This window comes from Accipiter gentilis, chromosome 6 (genome assembly GCF_929443795.1).
Source record: "Accipiter gentilis chromosome 6, bAccGen1.1, whole genome shotgun sequence".
Classification (NCBI taxonomy): domain Eukaryota; kingdom Metazoa; phylum Chordata; class Aves; order Accipitriformes; family Accipitridae; genus Astur; species Astur gentilis.
This window is the reverse complement of record NC_064885.1, coordinates 32,777,465-32,790,282: the sequence shown is the minus strand read 5'-3', so window position 1 is coordinate 32,790,282 and position 12,818 is coordinate 32,777,465. Positions and strand designations below refer to the sequence as shown.

The following is a 12,818-nucleotide window of genomic DNA, read 5'->3' as shown; positions in this document are numbered from 1 at the left end:
CTTGCTTTTCTAGACTCTGGACAGTACCTAAGCTCAGGGGAAGGGATGTTCAGAAGACCCTCAGAAGGGCAGTCCCTCATCAGCTACCTCTCTGAGCAGGACTTTGGCAGCTGTGCCGACCTGGAGAAGGTGAGGGAGGCAACAGCAGCCTGTGTGTGTTGGAAAGTGTATCTTACTGCAGGTTCAGTGATACCTCCCTCAGTGGGGAAGTTAACCCTGTAGTATCTCCTACTATAGAGCTGCGCACAGAACATCAAGGTTGAATTCCTCAATGGTGCCTGGCAGCCAGGATCTGCCCATCCAGCATATACACAGAAGCTTTGCAACATGTTAGGGCTCCTCAGGGACATGTGCTGACACCCCGGAGTGGATGTGTTGCACATCCTCATTGTAGGATGCCCCTTCTGTGAGTATTCTGGTGCACAAGAAGGCTTTAGTTTCTAGGTCCTCATAGAAGAGTCAGGTTTCGTGTGGTTGACAGGGATTAAGGTCTTTCTACCACCCTCCATGAGTAGTAAGCTCTTTCCTGTCACAGGTGGGGAACAAGATTTTATCAAGTCATCCTAGTTTCTCCATGGTACAGCCCTGAGTGCTTTTGCTCTTGCCTTGCAGGAGAATGCCCACTTCAGCATCTCAGAGTCCCTGATCGCTGCCATTGAGCTAATGAAATGCAACATGATGAGCCGGCAGCTAGAGGAGGAGGAGGAAGACAGTGACAAGGAGATCCAGGAGCTTAAACAAAAGATTCGCATTCGGCGCCAGCAGATCCGCACTAGGCACCTGTTCCCTACCTGCCAGGAGTTGGGCTCAGACAGTGGGTGATGTGTTTTGGGCTCATCAGCTAGTGGGACATGGGTTTTCTGTCTGTTGCCTGTCCTTATAGCATCCTGCCTTCCTGCCCATTTGTGGGAAACAGTCATATTGCTACCAAGGTGCTGCAGAGATCCCTGAAACTCTGCTGCTATTGAAGACATAATGGCACTGATACTGTACACTGATAATGCTTGCGCGCTGCTGGCGCTGTGTTATGGAATGTAATTTCATTTTGAACCCATAGTGTTTTCCATCCTTGACCTCCATCCCTCCCTGCCCTGGCCACACCTGGCTATCAACTTCTCCCTTAGCTGACAGTGACCCTTCGGACCACTTCCACTGATAGCCTGGCTGTGTTGCATTTCTCCCAGGTCTTGTGGCAACAGACAGCGGGTCCCAGTTCAGCTCCCATGGCTCCATCCGGCTCTCTGACTCCGGCTCTGCAGAGGATGTGGAAGAGTATGAGATCCGAGGTAGGAGGGAATGGATGTGTTGGCTCCTTGCATAGAGACAGACTTCTCCTTGGTGTAGTTGTGTTGAGGTCAGTCCCGCTGAAGAAGAGCATGTCCCTCTGGCCTTCGGGATGGCTTTTCCCAAACAAATGGCTGAATTCTGAGCATGAGCAGAGTGACCAGTTTCCCTCATGTGGTGGCATGACTTTCCTTTGAAATCCTCTGTAACCCTCTAGCATTCCGTGCCTCTGGCTGGTTTCCATTTCATTGCCTGGTCCACATGGTGGCTGTCACAGCTGGAGAGAGGTGGGAGAGCTGCCATCCTGCTCTCCTCTTCCCCAGGCAGAAGGAGCCATAGCTCTGATCACTTTTCTCTTGGGTGGCAGTGGTGGGCGCTGGTCACATCCTGACCTGTAATACCTGTAGTCTCCATTCCTGGCAGCTTGGGTGGCTGGGCTTATCATCCACAGGAGACCTGTCTGGGTCCCTGGGTGTCCCTTTCCTTCAGAGCCTTGTTCATCCTCCCAGGTGGATGACTTACTTCTCAGCAGTACCTCCATCTCACTGACTTTAAAAAGAAGATGGAACAGTCCCATCTCCAGCTATGAGCTTCTTGTCTCTTGACTGTTGATAGCAAAGCCCTCCTTTCAGTCCCTGAGGGCTAGATTTTGGGCAAAGTTTTGAAGCCCACAGAGGGGTGTGTGAATTTGGTTCTGGGCTTCTCTCGTGTGAGTGCTGCTCTTGTATTATGCCCTTTCTCTTCGGCCTGGCCGGAGCACTGAAGTCAACTGTTTTGTCATCACCGTGTTATACAGATGGTAACGATGGATCTAACCTGATTCAAATGTCCAAGAACGGCCTCTCAGTGTCAATGGCTTCCTTGTTCTCAGGTAGTACCCCGCAGTGTTCCCCTGTGGCACGCGCGTGTGTGTGTGTGTGCAAGGTGTGTGTGTGTGTGCACGTGCACACTTCTCAGAAATCTGCCTGATTTAGGAACTGTGAACAGTATCATCCAGGTGTCAACAAGAAAAGCTGTGGCAGGATGATTATGGCAGAATGGAGCAGAGAAGAGGCAGAGAAGCTCTGCCATGGACTCAGTCCCCCAGGGTGTTTTTCCATGCACTATTTTGGATATACGAAACATGCCTGCTGTGGTGTAGATGTGTCTTGCCTGGGGTAGGACTTGGCAGGGTGATGGCACAGCTTTGTGGCTCTGTAGCTGCTGAAGGCTGAGCCTGGGCTGGATGAGAGCAGAGTCCTCTACAGTGTGGGACTAGGTCTCCATCCCAGGTGCCTTGGGGAGCATTATCCTGCTTCATTTGGCAGAGCTGGCATGCCATAGCTCTGATCCGAACCACGGCCAACCCTTCCCATCCTGCTTAGACTTGACTTGGAGAAGAATCCTTCCAGAAAAAAGTCCTGGAGGGAGAAGTAGTGAGAGCAGACAAGGCACTGGCAGTTTGTTCACACTGGAGGCCCTGGTCACCAGGATCACATGCAGCCAGGTCTTGCTTAGTGTTTTTATTGTTTACAGTACTACTAGATAATCCTTCTGGTCTGCTGGCCTCATTTAAATAACCTTCATGTGCTCCCTGTTTGCTTTAGCAAGGGAACAGCCTACGTGGGCTGCTGCTGATCTCTCCTGTCAAGCGTTCAGCACCAGTTTGTTGCTCCTGCCTGAGATGCTGGTGCTCAGAGCTTCCCCATCTGCATTGCTGTGTCCTGTGTTTACAGACCAGGGGTTTAATCCAGGGGGGCTCCTCCTGGCCTGAAGCTGGCATACGGGGACTGGGGTGACGTCCTTGGGTTTGGGGGCTGTTCACAAGCCTCCTGGGGACTATCCCACCTGGTGATAGCATTGGCAGCAGAGGCGTTTTGGGCAGCTAACTGGAGGCTTTTGGGGAGTGTCTGCAGTTGTTGGGAAGTGAGCAGCAGCAGGATTCCAGTGCTAGCCTCTGTGGGAGCTTAGGGTCAGATTTGGCTCCCTCTACCACCCCTGAGATGATGCCAGTGCCTGAGCGTGCTGGCTCTGCCACCCCATAACACTTGGCCCACACTGTGCAGTGTGTGCCCCGCTGTTTGCTCATGGTCATTGTAGTCTAGGACCATGCGGCACCTTCCTGTGCAGAGCCGAAGGCACCAGAGCATGGCAGGTATTTCTGGCTGATGCCCTATGTGGTCAGGAGGCTACGTTTGCCTGAATTCCCTGTTTTCTGCAGCTAGAAGTCCATTCACGTGTTGGAGGTGTGCGGATTCCTTAGCATTAGGATGCTTTCCTGTGCCTGTTTCTAGCAATGGATGTCAAACAAGGAGGGTCAAGCATCCATGCTGAACTCCGCTAGCATCAGTCTGTAGGTTTAGGGGCCAGACTAGGACTTGCTCCCCTTGCTGCCAGGGCACCCCCGCTGTTCCTAGGGGAGCTGATGGCTTGGGGGTAGCACTCTTTGCTCAGTCGGGCTGTGATTCCCTTGGCCTCAGTGTGCAGCTGGTGCCTGGCTGGGATCGGCTGGTCTCTATGTGGGTCTACTATAGCCGACCTGCTTGGGGTGGAGGAGCAGGCACTCCGAGCTGTCCCTCCTCTAGCTGCAGCCCTGGGCCACTGGATCGGGGCAGGGGAGCTGCAAGCCTGTGTTTGGGGGTGGTGTGGTCACTGCAGACCCTGTTCCTAGAGCTCCCCAGAGGTACAAAACAGGAGACCTGTTGGGCTGAAGGTTGTGGCATTGGCTTCTTCTGTCCTGACCTGTAGTACTTCTCCCTTGCATGCCCTCCTTCCCTTTTTTGGGAGTCTGTTTGCAATGAAGCAGGGTTTCTGCCTGCTTCTGCCTGCCTTTTACTGCTGGAAGTCTCTTGTCCCAGGGTCCTTCCACTGTTGAGATGAATTCCCTGTCAGGTTTTAACCTGCTGGAGTGAAAGATGAGTGATGAAGGAACCGCTGGGTACTGCCTGGTACCCAAGGCTGGCACCGAGGAGGGGTGCAGGGAGCAGGACCCCGGTGTCCTGCACCTTATCTCGGCCCCCTCCCTCCTCAGGAGATGGGTCTGTGGCCTCTGCAGAGGGCTGGAATGTGGCTGCTGGCCCACTCTCTGCATGAATGCTGATGTGTCTCTGGAGTGCTGGGCTTAGGCTGCCAGCCCCGGCTGTGCAGTCACTGACAAGCTGTGGCATGGCCACCGTCTGATCTTACAGTTGTGGTCAAGTAGAGAGAAGGGCTCTGCATCATATTGCTAATCCCCTGCAGCATCTGTACTGCATGTAGAGAGCTACTAAACCTTCTTGCTAACCTTGCTGTCCTGCCCTCCTAGCTCCTGTGTGTGTACCATTCAGGTCATGTCACTGCTAGGACTTGGTGTGTAGCCTGTACCAGCAGCCAATTGTCTCCCCCAAGCCCCAGGCTCACTGTTTTCACAGCATCCCACCATCTCCTTCCCTTGTAACTCTGACAGGTGACTGATTACACTGCACTTCTTGCTGCTCAGTGCCACTGGTAGAAGTTGGTGCTGTAGTTCACATGCTTTTGAACAGTTTGATGAGTTTTACAGTGACGCTTTGGTTTGAAATGAGTGTATCCCCCTGCCTTGCCCCATCTATTTCACCTTGTCTGTTTGTGATTCAGATGCAGACATCAAGAGGAACCCAGACTCCAGCAGGAAGTCCTTTCTGTCCTCGGAGTCCATGTACGTCTTCGACTCATGGCGAGCCATCTTGGTACCAGGTTCCCCTTCCTGTCCTACTGTGCTCTTCCACGTGCATCAGATGCTATTTTGCACCGGAGTGGACATCCTTCCCTCCATTCTTTTACTTAGCAGTGGGGCACTGGGTCCTAGTCTTAAATTTGCTAAGCAGCACCTGGGATGATCAGGATATTCACATGAGGTAGATATGATACGGACTGGCATCAGGAGAGATGCCCATACCTCCTAGTAGTTAAGTTGCTGGGGAGAGGACCTGGCACAACCTGGAGCATCTGGACTCGCTGCTGGGTCTGAGCCTCCCCTGCCTCCCCCCTCTCAGCTGGGACGGCCTGTTAGGCTACATGGTGCTGCTACCTGTGCTGTGACCCAGAGGTGGAACTGCTGGCACACAGTGATGCTCACAAACTCTCTGTGCAGTGCAGCAGCAGCTCAAACATGAAGTGCTCAGTCCTTTCCCAGTACTGCCCTGGGGTGGAGAGATGGGGGCTGTGGGGAGGTGAATCACAGCCTGTTTTAAGCACAGCTGCTGTGTTAATGCTCTGAAAGCAAAATCCCTTTGGGATGCAGGGTCACCTCTGCTCATTGGGTGAGGTCCAAAGCTGTGTCCATGCTTGGCAGCTTCTTGGGTATGTTCATACTGGGAGAGCAGTTACTTCTGGCTTGTACAGACACTGGCTCCTACTTTGCGGCTTCCCCTGCAAACAGGCACAGGCTTTGTTAAGTAAGATATGTTTTGCTTGCCTTTGTAAACAGTTGTTGTTGTGCCATTAGCCAGTTTTGCTTGGGGGAAGCTGCAAAGACAGAAATCAATCACATGTATGGATTTTAAGCCTGTGTAGCAGTGTAGAAATAAGGTACCAGTGTTGAAGGGAACATCTTTGGTTTGAGCTGGGACCGGCATCGGGGATTGTGCGGAGGGCACAGCTGTGAGACCTGGTACTAACCACTCTGTTCACTGTCTAGATCCCACTCCTTCCTCAATTCCAACTCAGCAGAGGCCGTGGCCATGGGCTTGCTGAAGCAGTTTGAGGGCATGCAGCTCCCAGCCGCCTCTGAATTGGAGTGGTTGGTCCCTGAGCACGACGCCCCACAGAAGGTAGGGGTGTGAGTCCCTGGTCACCGATTGCATTTGATCTTCCCTGAACCTCTGGCTTCAGCCCACTGCCGAGGGGCTTTACTAGTCCCAGTGATTCCTCTGTGGAGCTGGAGGAGGGGTTTTGTCCGGGCTCTGGAGATGGGTGCGGCCAAGTAGGGCTCTGCCACCGCAGCCTCCTACAGCGGAGTGCCCGAATCCCTGGGGACATCCCTTCTCCAGCCCCCATTCAGCTGGAGCAGCAGCTTGGTGCCTGACAGTTTTCCAGAGGGCTGCAGCTGCAGGTTTCTGGCAAGCAAGCCAGGTGCATTGCCTTTGTGGTACCCCAGGCATCTGACCGTCTTGCCTGCCTCTCCCAGCTCCTGCCCATCCCTGACTCTCTGCCCATCTCTCCTGACGATGGAGAACATGCCGACATCTACAAGCTGAGGATTCGGGTGCGCGGAAACCTGGAGTGGGCCCCACCGCGACCACAGATCATCTTCAATATTCACCCAGCCCCAACGTAAGGACCCGCGCAGCCGAGGGCTCTCTGGGGAACTGCCCTTTCCAGTGCTTTTCCATCAACACCAAGGTTGATTATCCTCTCCTTCCCGCTTGACCGCTGGGGCTTCTGCTCTGAGCCTGGTAAATCCCACGGTGGTCACCACCAGCAGCTGGTGCTGTGAGATGGAGCCAGTGCCTGCAGTCAGTGCCTTTGGTGTGCACCAGGGCACAACAGGGCTTTTCCCCTTGGATTTGTTGTCCACACTTGAGTGGTAAAGCATGTGGCCATCTCTGCCATCCAGACCTGTGCCAGTGCCTGTCCTCTGGGTGCCAGGTGCCGTCAGGGCTGGACTCATGCATGTTGTCTTCTGTCTCTGGGCAGGAGAAAGGTGGCCGTGGCCAAGCAGAATTACCGGTGTGCAGGCTGTGGCATCCGGACCGATCCTGGTGAGTACTGGGTCCGTGACCCATAGCTGGAGAGTGGGGAAGAACCTGTGAACAAGTGGGAAGACGCAGAGTGGGTGGGCAGTGGCAAAGTTCAGTACAAGGTCAACTGGGGAAGTGGTACACTGCCTTTGCCAGCTCTGCCTGCACATTGGTGTGCACCACCCCCAGGGGAGCCTCCTTCTCCAGAAGGTCACGGGGCTGGTGGAGGCAAAGAGCAGCCAGCCTGTCCTTTGGAGGGCATTTCAGATGTTGGCTCTTCTAGGGCAAAGTCATCTGTTGGTGTCCTAAAGCTCCCAGCAGGTTCTGCTGTGGGTACAGCTGCAGAGCTCTTTGACCAGCCAGCTTTCCTGAATGTATAGGTAGATGTGGCTGTAAGAGACCGGACTGTGGTCCCAAATGCTTTTGCAGTTGGCAGGTGTGCTTGCAGAGCCCAGTGTTGAGTGCTCTGGGGCTGGAGGAAGTACCAGCAAGGCAGAATGCCTTGCTTGTTGGAAATGCTGAGCAACGCTGGGAGTCTAGTATGTGTTTGGGCAGAGCCCGTGTCTCGGCTGACCTCCCTGTCTGCCTGGGTTTGGCCAGATTACATCAAGCGGCTGAGGTACTGTGAGTACCTGGGGAAGTATTTCTGCCAGTGCTGCCACGAGAATGCCCAGATGGTCATCCCCAGCCGCATCCTGCGCAAGTGGGACTTCAGCAAGTACTATGTGAGCAACTTCTCCAAAGACCTGCTGAGCAAGATCTGGAGTGACCCGCTCTTCAATGTGCAGGATATCAATCCTGCCCTGTACCGGAAAGTGAAGTCTCTCAACCAAGTGTGGGTAAGACCCTTTCCACGCCTTCCTGAGTGGGGTTTGGGTGAGGCGAGTGGCTGCCAATTGTAAACCATGTTCCAGGGAAGCTGGGGAGAAGGGGATATTTCAGTTTTTGAGGCTTAAAACCTCAGCACTGTGGGTTTCCATTCACCTCTTGTTTATCCAGTAATGTAAGAATTTCAAAAGGAATTTCTGCCTGGTGTCCAGCTGGGCTTCAGTTTGTCTCCTGCAGCACATAACAGTGGCTGTTCTCACTTTGCCCTGTGTGGTGTAAGCACTTTGGTAGCAGGGGAGCAGCAGCTGAGGAGCAGCGGTCATCTCACCAGTGTAGGAAATGGAGCAGACCTGCTTGGCCAAAGACCATGCTCTGTTTACTGATTCTTGTGTCTCTGCTTCCTCTCCAGCTGCTGCGAATCCAGCTTTTCCACATGAAGAACATGTTTAAGACGTGCCGGCTAGCTAAAGAGTGAGTCCTGGGCTGTGAGATGAAGCTGTTTTGCTGTCCTGGATCTGTCCCATGGCAATTTGCACTGGGCATCTGTGCAGCCTGTGCAATGAGCTGGGGAGAGGGGAGGGGGTGGGGAGAAAAGGCAGAAGCAGTGAAGAGAGGGAGCTTAGTGGAGTTGCTTTGCTCTGAGCTCTGGTTTTTCTGGCCTTGCAGCCTCCTGGACTCCTTTGATGCTGTGCCTGGCCACTTAACGGAGGATTTGCACCTCTACTCGCTGAGCGACCTCAGTGCCACAAAGAAAGGGGACCTGGTGCCTCGCCTGATGGAGCTCCTGAAGGCAGGCAGCCTGCATGTTGAGAAGTGCATGGTAAGGCCTCCTCGTCTGCCTCCTGCACAGCTCCGCACCCTCGGGAGCACCCTTGGGAGCAGACTTTGCTGCAAAGATAACTGATGGGGAGGACTTTGACATGCAGGGCAGCCACCAAATTAAGTAATTCAATGCTAACTGCTCCTGCCTGCTCCACAGAGCTCCAACCCAGCATGGGGATGTTTGTTACCCTGTTTTGGCTCTTCCCCATCCCTGACATGTTGATTCTGCCTTGCTGTGCTCCATGCTGGGGAAGGGCTGTCCCACATGGTTAGAGCAGGGCACCATGTCCTGCCGTCCTGCTCCACTTTACCTCCTGCCCTGCTTGCCAGGGAGATGAGAAGCATTTAGCTGCTTTTTCCTCACCTTTTCTCCTTCCAGCTGTGCCAAGCCAAAGGCTTCATCTGTGAGTTCTGCCAGAATGAGGGTGACATCATCTTCCCCTTCGAGCTCAACAAGTGCAGGATATGTGAAGGTGAGATGCTGGGAAGAAACAGGGAGGGGACAGACCCTGGAGCCACCAAGGTCTGTCTCCAGTTTGAGTGGCATTTGTGCTAGCAAGAGGTACAGACCCAGAGCCAGCCAGACCAGGGTGCCTCCGTGCATGGACTATGTCTGCGCCACGTTATCACAGCAGCATATCAGCATTGTAACAGTGTTTGGCCAGAGCTGCTGGAGTGATGGAGTGTGTAGGTCTCTTCCTGACCATGCTGTGTGCTGCCTGCCCCAGTGGCAAGCAGGCAGTCGGGTTGTGACTGCAGCGAGCGGGTGTCTGGGAGCCCTGGCTTCCCTTCTGCTGTGGTTACGGAACAGGCTGCAGCCTGCATGCAGCTCCCCTGCCCCTGCTTCGATGGCTGGAGCTGACCTTGTAGAGCAGAGAGAGCCTGAAGACTTTGTCTCTGTGCTCTTCCTGCCTGCCAAGAAATCCCTGGGTCCCTTCAGGAGTCATCCTTGTTAATGTCCAGTACTAATGGCCAAGCAGAGCTTGTCCCTGCAGCTTGGGACCAATCTCTGAACTGGCTTGAAATGGCTCCTGACAACATGCAAGCCTTGGTTTGGCAGGCACAGTGTCAGAGCAAACTTGGGGCAGTCACTGTTTCCTTGGAGAGTCAGGAAAGTTTGGGGAGGGACCTTGTGCAGAGCAGTAAACCTCTCCCCTGTGCTCCCAAAGGCTTTGCAAGCCAGTGCCGGGACCCTGCAGCATGACTTCTTGCTGCTTCCAGAACGGTGCTGGACCTCCACCTCTGGCGCTTGTTCTGCCATGGCTTTGGTTTGAAATGTCCTCCTGGACAAGCCTGGAGCATCCCTCCCCGGGTTGCGGAGCGTCAAGCAGTCTGTGTCAGCCTCTGCCAGCTCTCACCCATGCTCTCTCCCGCAGAGTGCAAAGCCTGCTACCACAAATCCTGCTTCAAGTCCACCCGCTGTCCCCGCTGTGAGCGGCTTCAAGCCCGGAGAGAGCTGCTGGCCAAGCAGAGCATGGAGTCCTATGTCTCGGACTATGAAGACGAGCTGGAGCAGCCAGAGGCGGTGGCAGCCACATGAGCATGTTGCAGCGGAGGAGCAGATCATGGGTTTATTTATGTGCGTGGCCTTCGTCACCAGAGACTGAGCCACGTGGACTGGAGCTGAGGAGGACTGTCAGGAGGCTTGGAGTGCTGTCTTGAAGGGATCTGTTTTCCCCTGTGCACTAGTGCTGGGCTGGGGAAGGGGTATCTTCCATCGTCCAGGTCTGCTCCAGGTACTGCTCATTCTCTCCAATGCCTTTGCCTGGGGAAAGGTGGCTGCTCCTGCTTGTCCTGCAGGCAGAACAGGGGCCTTTTCTGAGCAGTTGTTCATGCTGGACCAGGCAGGGCTCTGCTGCCAGTCCCTGTGCCCTGTCCCCTGGCAGGGTCCCCCAGGAGGTCAGCATTTTCTGCTCATCAGCTGTATAATAGGAAGCTCTGGCCACGTCTACTCCTTGGAGGGGGGAATCGGCTCTCTGAGTCCTCCAGTCCCCTGTCCTGCTGCTGTGGGTTGTGTGCATGGAGGGAGGGTAGGGGTTTGGGGTTGGTTGTGTATTTAACAGCTCCCTTTCTCAAATCTGGCTTGGGACACTGGCAGAGCAGTTGCTCTCGCTCCAGAATCAGAGCAGAGGAGGTGGCAATGGCGAAAATGCCAGATTTCTGCCTCACCTCTCCGTGCCATCTGTGCTGAGCTGCTTTCCCTGCCTTCTGCCCGCAGCCTGTGCTGCAGAGGGACATTGCCCCTGGAGCAGCCGCACAAGGGGACCAGTGCTGCTGGGCTTTCAGCAGAGGCAGATCCCCATGGCTGGAGGATGCAGTAAGTGAAGCTTCCCACCCTGCTGCCTCCTCTTGCTGCTGGTCCGTCCTCCTGGGGGGACATGTCCTCCTCTAAGGGCGACGTGGGACATCACTGGTGGTACCAGGACTTGCCTTGCATGCAGCTGCCTCCTGCCTGAGACCTGTCAGGATGTGGGTGAAGGCTCAGCCCCCCGACTGCATCCCCCGAGTCTGTCTCGGTTTGTTCTTTTAGGTTGGGTTTTTGTTTTTTAATCTGCTGGATTTGGTTTTATTTTTTTAATGCAGTTGTTTGTATTTTTAACTGTGTGTTCCCCCTGAAGGAGGTGTTGCTTGAAATGCCTCTTTAGGGGATGTGCGATCTGTTTAGGACTCACTGGTATAAAACCTCCAGGGCTGTCCTGCTCCTGGTTGCTCACCCCTGGATGGGGCTGGCGTTTGCCAGGTGTCCCCTCTCCCAGCAGATCTCCTGGTCCCCTTGGGAGAGGGGTCCCTGACCCAGGCAAAGCCTCGAGGCTTCCCGTCTGCGGTGCAGCGGGGTGGCCAGGCAACCTGCATGCAATGGGGGGTGCATGGGGGAGAGGGGTTTGGCACTAAGGTGCTGCAAAGGGTTGGTCCCTCACTGATGCAGAGCTGCCTGCCACGACTGATGGCTCCACAGGGTTGCACCGGGTGGTACAAGGTGAGCTCTGACCTCTAGGGCTACTGGTCGGTCGAGGAGGTGCCTCTGCATCGCAGGAGGATGCTTTAGCCCATGGCACAGGTGAGTGTCCAGCACCACCTTAGCACGTGTGGGATGTGGGGTAGCAGTGGGGTGTTTGGAAGGACAGTGTGGCCTGTGTACGTGTGAGAAGGGTGTTGAGGGACTGGGGAGCAATACACTGGCAGAAGGCATCTAGGGGCAATGGCTTTTGCAGTGCGTGCCCTGGCTTGAGGCTGGGACGTGACCCGTTGTGGGCTGTCGCTGCAGGGGTGGCAGGGTTGGGGGGGGGTTGAGAGAGGCTGGGACCAGGAGAGGTGGCCACAGGGCTTGGTCAGGGAAGGTGGCTGCAAGCCTTACTGCTGGGGGCCTGGCTGCTGCATGGCAGTATCCCTCCCCTGCTCTGCAGCATCCTGACAAAGCCAGGTCTAGCCTGGGAAAGGGGGTTCAGCTCCTCACTCACTCCCCTGGGGTTTTTGCCTCCTCCTGTCTTGCTTCCGCTTGTTTTCTGTAGGGGAACAGCTTCTCTCCCACTTGCTCTCTGTCTCTGCAAGCCCTGGGGCTGCAAGACGCTGGTCTGCCTTGGTCTTGCCTGTCCCCAACCCCAAGCTGAGCCCTCCCGCTGCTGCCCAGAGCTGGCACCCCCTTCCCTGGAGCTGCCTCAGCAGCACACCTCCATCCACCCTGTTTTGTTTGAAGCACTTTAATGTCATGGGACAGCAGCTGAGGGGCTGCCTGTGTCCCTTTCTAGAAGCACTGAGTACATTTAGAGAAGAGGGAAGGGATTTTGGCTTATTTGTGGTTTCCACCCTCCGCCATGGACTTTGTCTGGAAGCAGCAAGACTTGCAAACCCGGCAAGAGGTCTCCAGGGCAGGGTTGTGCCCAGCACTGACACTGCTGCCCAGCACTGACTGCTAAGAGTAACACTGGAACTGGGCAAGGCAGTGGGCTCTTTGTAAGGGAGAGCGAGGGGCTGCCCCGGCCACCAAACTGGAGCCCTCCCCATGGGACTATTGCACAGCGATGAAAATGCCGTCCCTAATAAACGAAGTTAATAAGGGGCCTGGTTGTCTTGTGGCATTGTCTCAGGTGGGGTAACGGTGTGTATCCGCCGCCTTGGGGTCAGTGCTGCAGTGCCTGTTCGCCCTTGGGGCGGGGAGGGGGGGAGATAGTGGTGGGGGCAACTGCTGTCACTGGGAGGGGGTTACTG

General features: G+C 55.0%; 1 protein-coding gene across 7 annotated transcripts in view; it reads left to right on the top strand.

The window, feature by feature from the left end:
- RUBCN (rubicon autophagy regulator) overlaps nucleotides 1–12,663 on the top strand; it is a 33,098-nt gene extending 20,435 nt beyond the window's left edge. For 5 of the 7 annotated variants that reach the window (XM_049802583.1, XM_049802581.1, XM_049802578.1 and 2 more), the window contains 13 exons: nucleotides 14–129; nucleotides 613–814; nucleotides 1,185–1,286; nucleotides 2,081–2,155; nucleotides 4,879–4,939; nucleotides 5,921–6,053; nucleotides 6,410–6,555; nucleotides 6,919–6,983; nucleotides 7,563–7,801; nucleotides 8,200–8,261; nucleotides 8,457–8,610; nucleotides 8,992–9,085; nucleotides 9,989–12,663. In XM_049802583.1, the coding sequence (XP_049658540.1) occupies nucleotides 14–129; nucleotides 613–814; nucleotides 1,185–1,286; nucleotides 2,081–2,155; nucleotides 4,879–4,939; nucleotides 5,921–6,053; nucleotides 6,410–6,555; nucleotides 6,919–6,983; nucleotides 7,563–7,801; nucleotides 8,200–8,261; nucleotides 8,457–8,610; nucleotides 8,992–9,085; nucleotides 9,989–10,152 (1,613 nt within the window). In that variant the 3' untranslated portion in view covers nucleotides 10,153–12,663. The remainder of the gene's footprint in view (nucleotides 1–13; nucleotides 130–612; nucleotides 815–1,184; nucleotides 1,287–2,080; nucleotides 2,156–4,878; nucleotides 4,940–5,920; nucleotides 6,054–6,409; nucleotides 6,556–6,918; nucleotides 6,984–7,562; nucleotides 7,802–8,199; nucleotides 8,262–8,456; nucleotides 8,611–8,991; nucleotides 9,086–9,988) is intronic. The other 2 variants (XM_049802580.1, XM_049802579.1) reach the window with 1 other exon arrangement.
- Nucleotides 12,664–12,818: the final 155 nt, after the last annotated feature.